The sequence below is a fragment of the Vombatus ursinus genome, unplaced genomic scaffold (assembly GCF_900497805.2).
Source record: "Vombatus ursinus unplaced genomic scaffold, bare-nosed wombat genome assembly UNPS02014773.1, whole genome shotgun sequence".
Taxonomy (NCBI): Eukaryota; Metazoa; Chordata; class Mammalia; order Diprotodontia; family Vombatidae; genus Vombatus; species Vombatus ursinus.
This window is the reverse complement of record NW_020954551.1, coordinates 44294214-44306247: the sequence shown is the minus strand read 5'-3', so window position 1 is coordinate 44306247 and position 12034 is coordinate 44294214. Positions and strand designations below refer to the sequence as shown.

The window sequence follows — 12034 nt, the reverse complement described above, 5'->3', positions numbered from 1 at the left end:
TGGAGCCTCAGACAATGTGTATATACACATACCTGTGCTAATGTAGCCTTGGTTTGTATCTGTCTAAGCCTTGGGAAATGTGGAGGAAGGGCAGGGGGTGTTGGCTGGGAGTAGGTACAAAGATCCTTCTTCCAGTCAAAACCTAAATAAAAATAAATATTAACCATCTAAGTGATTGCATCAACACTCAAGTCCCCACCCCTGAGTTAGGCCTATTTTCATTGAGTACAAAACCAAGAAAACAGAAGCCAAGGAAAATGTTTAAATATGAAAAAACCCCAACAGGTTGGGGTGGGGGAAGTGGTTTTAATAGGGTACAAAGGGGAGAGGTGTTCTGCCGGCTTCACTTAGTGATGGACTGCCTTGCTGTGATACTAACAGCCTCATTTACTTATCTATAGAATCATACAGTTACATTCAGGGCTCTCTGAGTTTCAGCCCTGAAAAGATCTTGGGGCCCCAAGCCCTTATTATACAGCTGAAAAAGGCAAGACCCTGAGAGGAGTTAGCTTTGGGCCTGTGTAGGAGCTGTGTCAGTACTGTTAGTAGAGTGGAGTTTTGTTTTGTTTTGTTTTGTTTTGTTTTGTTTTGTTTTTTGGGAGGGGGGCATCTTATTTGGGAAAAGGGGGAGTGTAGGAGAGAAGTAGAATCTTCAACTTCTCAGTGCCTAAGACAGGTTGTGACTGTGAGAGTGGAGAAGGGTAGGTTCTGGTAGCTGGGAGTTCATAAAGGACATGGATTTAGAGCGAAAGGAAACTCAAAAGATTATCTAATCCAGCTCCCTCATTTTACAGATGAGGAAACTGAGTCCTGTTATTTTCCCTGCAAAGTTAATAGGTGGGGGGGCGGAGAGAACGGGAAGTGGTGGTTCCCATCACCTCCTCTGCCCACCCCACGTAGTGGTGGACTATTGACATCCACCAGCTTTGCGACCCCTTTTCCCCAGTGGGAGGGATGCTGCAGCTATTGAGGAGGATGGATCTCGTCTCCCTACCTCCCCTCCCGTCCCCTCCTCTCCTGGAATTCCCGGTTTCCTGGCCGCTGGTGGGGCGGGCTCACTTTATGGGCAGGCCTCCCGACTCCCCAGACGGCGATGGGGCCTGTGCCGGGGATCTGGCCTGGGTCCAGAGCCCAGAGCCCGGAGCCCGGCTGCCTTTCCAAGATGCGTGTGTGTCGGGGTGGGGGGGGGGGAGGTGGCTGGGGGAAGCTGGCGGGGAGACCCTCCCGACAGACAGTTTGTGGGGGGTGAGCAGCATCTCTCCCTCAGTCAGGGTTTCTGCCACTTGCATTTCAGCTTTGCGCCCTGACAACGCCTGTTTGTAGCTGGGGCTACAAGACTCAATCTGGGGCCGGAGTGGGGGGCAGGACTTCTTCCCACTCCTCTCCTTTGTCGTTTCCCCTAGTCCACCACATTCCTCTGTCCCCCATCCCCAAGTCCCTTCTTCCCTCCATCCTGCCCTTCCCCTTCATTCCCACCTCCAAATCCCCCATCTTTCTTCCCCTTCCTTAACTCTTCTTTTCCTGTATTGTCCCCCTTTTGCCCCTCTGTCCTCCATCTCTCCTTTTCCCATACTCTCTCCCTTTCTCCTCCCTTTTCTCTCTCCTCTCTCCCCTCTTCTCTCCCTCCACTATTTTTCCTCCCTCCCCTCCCACCAGTCTCTCCCCTCCCCTCCCTCCTCTCTTTTCTCTCTGCTCCCCTCCCCTCTCACCGCTGTCTTCCCTCCCCCTCCTTTCCCTCCAGGCTCCCCCTCCCCTCTGCTCTCTCTTCTACCCTCCCCTCTGCTCTCTCCCCTCCCCTCTCTCTCTCTCTCTCCTCTTCCTCCCCTCTGCTCTCTCCCCTCTCCCCCCTCCCCTCTGTTCTCTCTCCTCCCCCCTCCCCTCTGCTCTCTCCCTTCTCCCCCCCTCCTCCTCCCACCCCCTCCCCTCTCCGCCCTCCCTCCCTGGCCTCCCTCCTTCCCCGGCCGGCCGGCGGGCTGTTGGTCCCATTCCTTGGTGCCCAGCGCTCCCTCGCGCAGCCCCTCTCGGCTGCGGGCTCGGGCTCGGGCTCGTGGCCGAAGCCGAGGCCGGGCCAGGCTGGGGGCGGGGGCTGGGGGCCGGGCTCCGGGGCCGTCTCGGGAGGGAGGGTCGGCGGTAGCCGCAGCGGGCTGGCAGCGGGCGCGGGCCCGGAGGCGGCGGCGGCCGAGGTCAGCGCCGCAGGGCGAGGCTAGCCCGGGGCCGGCCGGCCCCCGGCCCGGGCCCAGCCATGTGGTGCCTGCACTGCAACTCGGAGCGGACCCAGTCGCTGCTGGAGCTGGAGCTTGACAGCTGGTAAGGCTGGAGGGGCGGCTGGGCCGGACCTGGCCGGGGGCGGGGGAGAGGGCGCCGCTGCTGCAGTCGGGAGCCCCAGTCCCCGGCCTCCGGCTCCCGGCCCCTGGGCTCTGGGCTCTGGGCTCTGGGCTCTGGGCTCCGGGCTCCCAGCTCCCAGCTCGGGCTCAGGCTGGGGCTCTGCCGCTTGTCATTTCGGAATGTGCGTGCGTGCGTGCGTGTGCTGGGGGGAATGGCCTCGAGTGGCCGGGAATGCAAGCACACGGAGCGCTGGGAGCCCATGGGCGTGGGGATACATAGCGTGGCCCCCGGGGCCGAGACTGGCTGGAGGGAGCCGCTGATCTAGGGTTCGGGGGGGGGGGGCTAAGGGGGGGGGGGTACTCCTGGGCAGCTGCGTGTGTGCAAGAGTTGGGGAGTGAGTGAGTGTGTGTGTGTGAGTGAGAGAGAGAGAAAGAGAGATACTGAGAGACAGAGACAGAGTGTGCAATTGTGCCAGTGTGTGTATTTGTATAGGACACGATCTGAGATGGTAACAGCAGATTTGTGTGCCCCACGATTTATCAGTCAGTCAGGCATTGATTTCACCCGTACTGTGTGCCAGGCACTATGCTAAGTCTACTGAGAAAGTCTACAAGTATAAATATGAATGTATTTGTGTGTCAGAGAAACTATTTGTTGTACATTTGTTCGAGAGCCTAGAAGTCTGAACATGCATTTATTGGGTGTGTGTGTGTTTGTGTGTGTGAGTCAGAGGTAGTCCGTGAGTGCATTTGTGTGTGTTCAGAATACTTGTGTGAATGTATTTTTGGACTATGGGTCTGTAAATGTATTTCTGTGAGTCCAGAGGTACGTGAGAGGATCTAGATATGTGTCTGTAGAGTGTGAATTAATTTTTGTATTACTGGCTGTGTGAGTATGCCTGTGTGTGATGAATATAGATTTCATATCTGAGTACCCAGTGCTCCCCTCCCCCTCACCAACAGCATAACTGCACACTCGGGTTCCACTGCATGGAACTGTACTGGGCAGAGACCGGGAGGAGGGGCCTTTTAACGGTGACTCAGGGCAAGGATCCTTTTTGGTGCTATATGATCTTTATTTTTTAAATGTCTTTAAAAGTGTTCCACATAGCACTGCTGGGTGGTTACAGACCTGTTTCTTTAAACAGCTCCTGCTCCACCCCCTAACCCTTGGTAGTGCAGTGTCTTGGACTCTGAGGATGTTGTGCTTGGTAGATGCCTATCCTTGCTGCTATGAAGTTTGGAAAACTTAGTGTTCTTACTGAGTCCATCTCCTGAAGCCTGTGGGAAGATAGGGAGCTGGCCTTCTTCTTAAGCTTGACACTCAAAAAGATACGAACTTTACTTAGGGAGAATGGGGGAAGCAGAAAAAATGTAACCCCAGCACCATCTGTCTTTGAATTAAAATGACTTTAGTAACCCCTTCCAGGTCTTAAGGGTTATTCCTAGAAGAATCTAATGTCTAGATGATTAGCTCACTATAGTATCCCAGTTTCTTCTTTCTTCCTTACTCTCTGTTTCCCAAACAAAATACAAGAAGAGACCTTAAGAAGTCACCTTGACTAACTAAATTGCGTCCAAGTCTGACAACCCAGTTATTATCTCCAGACTGGAATGAGGGAAGATGCCCAGTTCTTATATTCCTACAGTGAAGTGCCTGTCACCTATTTTGGTGTAGTAGTTAGAGAGCTGTCCAGGAAAATATGAGTTCAAGTTGCAGCTCAGATACATCTGATGGCTGTTGACCTGAACAAGTCACTAAACTTTACACTCAGTTCTTTAGGCAACTCTTTGATACTGTAAATTGCAAAGTGCCAGCCTGCGCTGGTAGAGGGAATTTTTCTATTTCAGTGAAATCACAGGGCTAGTCCTTCTATTCCTAACTCTTGGAAATGATCACTTTCAGAATCTCTCCTGCTACCCTTCCAGCCCATTTCCACTGGTTCTGCTCTCAGAGGAGATGGAGAACAGCTGCTCTAAAAGTTGCAGGCAGGACCAAAACACAGGTGCACACAGTGACCACTTATTTTTAAAGTTATCCAGGGTATATTTTGTACTGGTTAGAGTCAGCCTCCTAAATCCCTTGCATTTGCTCTAACGCCCCTGGTATGTGGTCTGAGAAATCTCTCAGAGGAAACCAGCAAGTTTGGCACATTTCCTTTGCCTCTCTGGTATTAAAGTTACTCTTTAAACATTCTTTCCTGTACCCTTAACACTCACCTAACACCCACCATGAATACTATCAAGGTCTAGAATCTGTGAGAATTCTAGGACACAAATTTTGTGAAGTCAAGTCAATAAACATTTATCAAGTGCCTGTAATATGCCAGGCTCTGTGCTCAGCACTGGGGATGCAAAGACAGGCAAAAGACAGTCCCTACCCTTAAAGAGATCATAGTCTAATGGAGGAGACAACATGCAAAACAACTGCATACAAGATAGATTGGAGATAATCAACAGAGGGAATTAAGGGGGATCTGGAAAGGCTTCGGGTAGAAGGTGGAATTTTGGCTGAGACTTAGGAAGCCAGGTTTTAGGCTCCAGTCAGATCATATATACTACCCAAAGATTTTAAATGTAAAAGATTTAAAAACCAAGTTGAATTAAATGGGAATGGTTTAGCCTAGAGAAAAAAAAAATACCTAGTGGGAGATAGGATAGCTTTCTTCAGATATTTGAAAGGCTGTCTTTTGTAAGCAGAATGAGACTTATTCTCTTTGTAGGAAAAATGGGTAGAAGCTGAAGAGAGGCAGATTTCAGATCAACATAAGGAAATTTTTTTTCCAATAATTAGCACTAACCAGAAGTGGAATGAACTGCCTAGGAGGTAGCAGGCTTCCTGTCATTACAGATCTTTCAATCAATGGCTAGATAATACCTTGTTAATAATATATTGTTAATGTATAATTATATATATACACACATACACATACCTATATATACACATACACACACCTACACACATTATATATATATATATATATATGTATGTATGTATATGTTTATATGAATATAAGCTCCTTGAGGACAGGGATTAGTCTTTCTTTCTATTTGTATCCCTAGCATAGTGCCTGGCACGTAGTAGGTACTTAATAAGTGTTTGCCGATTGATTGATGGGGTGAGGGAGATAATAAAATATCCTTTAATACAAGGAGCACTCACCCATCTGTTTGGAATGTTTTGGTGGGTATAGACTACCCTGGAGGCAGAGGAATGGACTGGATGACCTTTAGAAGATTCTACTGGCCTGGCTAGAATTTTATATCTCTTCCCAAGGAAGTCGAACTCTGTACTAGTTGTGTTAATATTTACACAACTTCAGCTCCAGAATAGTGGCTTTTCCTGACAACTGCCTATATAAACAGCATGATGGTTGAGCAAATAGGATATTGGGAGAAGGGAAAGAAAAGGGACCGCTGGGGTTGCTGAAGATGAACTGTGTGAGAGCCTGTTTCCTTGTATTATATCTGCCAGGTGGTCCCCAGAATGTGAGTGTGTGACAGAGAGAAGGCCTTGCACCAAATAAGTCAGAGACCACTTAAAATGAATGTTGGCTAAGAACAGAATTACTGGCCCACCATATCACCCTCCCACTTTCCACTGGGGTGGTACTACTCAAGAGTTCAGGGTCCTGTGAAACATTAAACTTACATTATCGTCAATGCCTGGCACACAGTAGGTGCTTAATACGTGCTTGTTGATGATGTGATGAGTGATCCATTAGTCTTCTTGGGTTCTAGTTCTGATAGCAGTTATGTAGGTGAGGTTTTGGCCCCTACCCTGGAACCAGGACCAACTCTGCATGGAGGCATCTCACGAGTCATATGATCAGGGAAAGAAAGAAGGGAAGGAGGGAAGACCGAGGGGTGTGTCTACATGTGTATATGAGAGTGGATCAAATCATCTCTAAGGCCCCTTCTCAATTTAGACATTTTATAATTTATTTCTCTCCCTCTCCTAATCATGCCTGGAATATCACTCCAGAAAACTTAAAGAAAAATAAAACAATTTTGTTCCTTGAAACTGTGATCCAGCACAGCCATAGACTCTAGGAAAGAGATTGATTTTGAGTGGAAAAGAAAATGACTTAATGGAATGGGAGTGAACATTTGGTTTCTTAAATATAATTTAGAGTTGGTTCTAAAAAAACAAATGTAATGAGCCTAAAGCCCATCATATCTCTTGAGAAATTAATTGATATGGACTTAGAGAGCTATTTGTTTGGCCAACTCCAACCTGGTGAGCCGAAGTTGCTATCAGAGAAAATTGATGGAGTTTATGGATGGAAATATGGCCTACTGCCACCCAGCAGTGCGTGTTATCCATCTAATCAATGGCCCTGTCCCAAGTTGGGTAGTTTCCTAGTGTTAGGTATTCACAGCACACGAGAACCTGCTCTGATTGCTGCTGACGGGCAAAGTTATCCTGCATGTATGGTTGGTATTTTGTGATGATGAATGAATGCAACCCAAATGGTACCATTTTTCTGCATTTCTGTATTTAGAACAGGAAACCTCCTTTTGTGACTACACCATTCACCTCTCTGCATTTTAGTTTTAGGGACTTAAATGCTGTTGATAACAGATATTTCTTCTTTTACTGTCCTCCTGGGGTATGGTTTTGGTGAGGTTTTTTTTTTCCCTTTTGTTTTAAATTGAGTTGTAATGATCTTTTTCCTCCTTAAAGCTGATGGCAATTGTCACGCAATATTGTTGCAAAAGTTGTTGCTGAGTATTGTCACCCAGCTTTTAGCTGTTTTCTGTTTTATTGATTATAGCTGTGCTTTTGCTGCCATTTTCTGTATTCAGAGAGTCTTTTCATTTTGCCAGTTTATGGACTTTGTCCTAAAATCATTGGTGTTTTAATTTGTTCTCCGAGGCCCAGCATACAGCCATGGTGGATGATTTTGCTCGCATAGTTTTATATGATTATTACATGCTTCATAGTTCACATTTCTAGATTGCTTCGAGGTTTACAAAGTCTACTGGTAACAACCCTATGAGATAGGAAATGCAAGTTTTATCATCCTCATTTTAAAGATGATGGACCAAACAAGGCCAAGTGACTTGCCCATGGACCCATGATAAGCATCAGAGCAGGGTTCAAAATCACCTCTGGACTCCAAATCTAAAAGCATTGTTTTTTGCTGTATGGTTTTGTGTTTCAGTGGGAGACTTATACTTAGAACTATAGACAGAGCTGGAAAGGACTCAGAGGAGCTGTGCTCCAATCCTTTTCTAGGTGAATAAATCGTGATGTCACCTCTTCTTGTTTTAGTCTTCAGGCTGATAAAACATCCCCTTTTGGGGAGGGGGAGGAGGTTAAATAAAATTCAGCAAAAACATTTAGCTGCAGTGAACATGAGGCCATACTCTTGTGGCTTTCTGGAAAGACTAAGTGTCTGGGGTTATCCCCACACTTCAAAACTGCTTTAAGTATTCAGCTACCCAGCTGTGATTTGATCAATGGGACCTCAGCTTTTCCCTCTTTGGTACCTTGCCCAAACCTTCTTTATAACCCCCACAGACCTAAACAGCTCCATTCCACTTCTCAGCCAGGATTCACTAGCAGAGCAGTGATGCGGTCCTTCATCCTCATTGATTTTTCATCAAATGGAATGTTGTATGTATAGAGGAATATAGGCCACAAAGCTTTTTTTTTCTAAGTGTGGTGGAAAGTTGGCCCTGAAGTCAGAAGAACTGGGTTCTAATTCTCAATATACCATTAACTGACCTTAAGCACATCACTTCACATGCACCTGACCTTGCTTTTCTCTGCAATAAAGGCATCAGACATGATCTCCAAATTCCCTTTCGGGGTATACACTCTGATTCAGCGTCTTGAATAAACAGAAAGCAGTCACCATACTTTGACCACTTCGGACATACCAAATGCATTTGGGCCAGTAAATTTGGCTCTTGTAAAGCAAGGGAGAATCATTTGTAAATTGGAATATCTGGAATGGTTGAGTCCTACCCCTTGTTAGCACAAATGAATAGTCTTCCCCTGAAATAGGCTACAATTAGTGCCCAGGAGGAATTTGTCTGCCAACATTAATCTTCTCTTCATAGAATCCGGCTGTCAGAACTGGAATAATTCTAGGCTAAGCCCCTTCATTGAACTTCTGAGATTGAGGTGCAGAAAAGGGAAGCCCTTCCTGTGGGTCGCACAGGTAATGATATATAATAGAGGAGGAATTCCAAACCACATCTTCATGACTCCAGATCCAGTGCTTTTTCCACCAAATGGCCTTTAAGGCTTTCAGGATCATCCAGGCTAGCCTCTTCATTTTAGAGACAAGGAAGCTGGGGTGACTTAGTTTTGACGTTCACGTAGCTAGATCTATGAGTTTTGAACCCTGGTTTTCCTTCTTTCCATTAATACCATGCTCCCTTGTGCCTTTTTGATACAGAGTAAAACATACTCCCTATTTCCTCCTTCTAATGGGTCATTTTTTTCTTTCTCTCTATGTCAGTGTGCACCAGATAGGGATTCACAGTGTCAGATGTGAACTCGGTAGTTCCATCATGCTAATAAACTTTTGTTTTTTTCTGCTTGGGGACAACTTGGCCCGGAGGCTTCAAATCTTCATGCTTGACTTAACACAGTTGCTTGCTCCTGCCCAGCCGCCCAGAGTTAAACAACAGAGGCAGAAGAAAGATAGGTAGGAGGAAAAATTAAGGAGCAATGAGGTTTTCATCTTATGTTTTGAGGAAGTAGAAATTCAAAGTAGTGTAACAGATTGAAGACTCAGTCGAAAGAAACTAAAACCTCTGGGCTGCTGCGTGTATATTTTTAAAATATAGTATTGCAAGTCAGTGAACTGAAATGGTCCACCAAGAAGTGGAAAATTAAAGAGTGTTATGGAAATTGCATTGCCTGTAGAGTTGAGAAATTGCAAAATACAGGTTGCCTGCTGTTCAGTTTTGCTGCTGGCAAGAATTACTTAGACATTGTAGATGGATGGAACTGTGGAGTTGTAGAAAATTTGACGGAGAGGACTATTTGTGGTCTAGGAATATTCATAGAATTCTAGAGTTGGAATGGCCATCCATTCCTCTACATAAGCATTAATCTCACCCTCTCCCCCTCCTTCCCCCAGCCCTGGCATCCCTGACAGTGGACATATATAGCTGCTACTGAAGTAACTTAAGTGGAGAGCTCCCTGCTTCTTCACCAAGCAACCCACTGGTTTTCGGGCACCCCTGACTGCGTGTAATAACCTGATGTATGCTCTATGTCTGGGACCCTCCCTGGGGCATTTGGGTCAATTTCCTCCAAAGTTGTTAACTTATTTTGGTGTTATGGACTAAAGCCTGTGGGCCCCTTTTCAGAATAATGTTTTTAATTAATTGAAGGAAATGCTAAATTTCAGTTGGGAGTTAGTGAAAATAAAGATATAATGTTTTCTTGAGTTCACAGGACCCCCCCACCCACCCAATCAAATAATGGACTCCAGATGAACAACCTTTGCTCTCACATAGTACCAGGAAAGGGGCAGCAGTACTTGAAGCATCTTCTAAATCCACTGAGAATTGTCCCTTTGCAGGGCAGCTAGGTGGCGCAGTGCATAGAGCACCGGCTCTGAAGTCAGGAGAACCTGAGTTCAAATGTGGCCTCAGACCAAACACTTGTAACTAACTGGCTGTGTGACCCTGGGCAAGGCACTTAACCCCAATTGCCTAAAAAAAAAAAAATTGTCCCTTTGGGCATCTAGATCTCATTTTACAATAGGCCTCTCAGGATGGATTTCCTTAGAGTAATCTCTCCAAGCTTAGACATCATTCTCTGCACTTTCCATAGCACATTCTTGTGCTTTTTTTTTTTTTGGTAGCTGCTTCTACTCCTTTGAAGATGTGAGTAAGCCTTTTGCCAGTTCTGCCTCAGGCTCCCTCCCAAGGACAGTGTCTTTGGGTCTTCTCCCCTCCTTCCTCTGGCCAGACTACCCATGAAGGCTGCCTCCATTCCAGGGCTGGAGCTCAATGTTGGGTAGGGAAGAACAGCTGAGACAAATGCTGAGGCTGAAACTGACAAAGATGGGAAATTGGAGGCAGAGAGAGCCAAGACAGAACCGTTGGCATGCATGGACCTGGGATTTTAGAGTAGCAACACAAAGAAGTTGAACAAAAAAAGCTTCTCTCTTAATCTTTTTAAATGTACATATTTTAATAATCTATAATCAGTGTGCTCATATTATCTTGTGTCCTGCTCTTTTAACTTGATGATATTTCATATGCAGCTTTCTGTGTATTAATATACTCAATACATTTGTAATTTCCAACAGCTTTATTGCCTTGGGTCTGCAATTGTTTTAAAGAAAATTTTGATAACTGTATATCAATATTAATTGGCTTTCTTTGTAACCCACTGTATTTTATCTTATGCATTTTGAAACACTATGCTGAGAAGGGGTCCACAGACTTCACCAGACTACCAGGGGGGCCATTACACAAAAATGGTTAAGAACCCCTGCCCTGGTATGTTATTTCATACCAGAGTTTGCTTAGCACTGCCCTATTGTTAGCAATTTGGGTTGTTTCCAATTTTTTTTCTTGCTATTATAAATAGCATTGCTATGAACAACTTGGTACAAATTACTTTTTTTTTTCCTTTTGGGGTATTTTCTTGAGTTTCATTCCTAAAGCAGAATAAAAGAATATGAAAAGTTTTATAGTTCTTGTTATGAATTGCCAGATTTCACCAATTTGTAGTGTTACCAACAATATCTAAACATACCTGTCTCTCTCTATTCAGTATTCCCTGCCCCATCTTTTCACCCCATCTCCCACCATCACTGAAAGCAGGATGTGGCAGAAAGTGGGAGGGGGATAAACTGGATGGGAAGAGCAAGGAGTAGTAGAAAAAGATGATAGAGGAACAGTATAATGTTATATCACCACATAAGGGGTTCCTAGCCTTCTTTATGTTATGGACCCATTTGGCAGGTAAAGTCTATGGGAATTCTCACAATAATGTTTGTAAATGCATAAAATAAAATACAAAGGAGACTACAAAGGAAACCAATTATGTTGAAATACAGTTATCAAAATATTGAAAAAAAAAAGTTCACAGACTCCAGTTTAAGGAACCCTGTACTATATTATAAACTCCATGAAGCCAGGAATGACTTATATTTTCTCTCTCCCTACTCTCCACCCCTAACACCTAGCTTTGTGGTCTCTACCTAAATCTGAACTGAATTGAATTGAGTACATGACCCTCCAAAGTCCTTTCTGTATATCTAGGGTACAATATTAGGTGTCTTGCTTTGCAGATGCTCTAAAAATAGATTCCGTTTGCAAGATAGTACATGCCATTTTGGAGCTTTTCCCAGTGGCCTGGCATCATAAAAATATGCCCTGCTAACCTGATAGAAAATTTTCCAAGAAATGTATTACATACTCCTTGCCCCTTTTAGAAAAACCCCTGATTGGAAGTACATATTGACAGGGAATCATAACTTATATATGGGTAGGAAGGAGTGACAAATGTGTCCTGTCCTTTGCTTTCTGGTGTCATTTGAGGGGAGGAGTATGCTTAGAAGCATAAACCATCATTTTTGATTCCCCGTATGCCTTCCAGAGCTGTAATTTAAATGTGAACATTTTTTCTAATTAAATTTTTTATTCACTTAATAAAAAATGTGAAATAGCCTAGGAAGATAATGAAGAGTGGTGCTGGGCTCTGCATGATTTTAATCACGTACCTG

The 12034-nt window shown here is 45.0% G+C and overlaps 1 protein-coding gene across 2 annotated transcripts in view; it reads left to right on the top strand.

Annotated features, from left to right (window-relative positions):
• The first annotated feature begins 2222 nt into the window (after positions 1-2222).
• Positions 2223-12034, top strand: part of LOC114044308 (IQ motif and SEC7 domain-containing protein 1) — a 103189-nt gene continuing 93377 nt past the window's right edge. For both annotated transcript variants that reach the window (XM_027863700.1, XM_027863702.1), the window contains exon 1: positions 2223-2307. In XM_027863700.1, the coding sequence (XP_027719501.1) occupies positions 2243-2307 (65 nt within the window). In that variant the 5' untranslated portion in view covers positions 2223-2242. The remainder of the gene's footprint in view (positions 2308-12034) is intronic.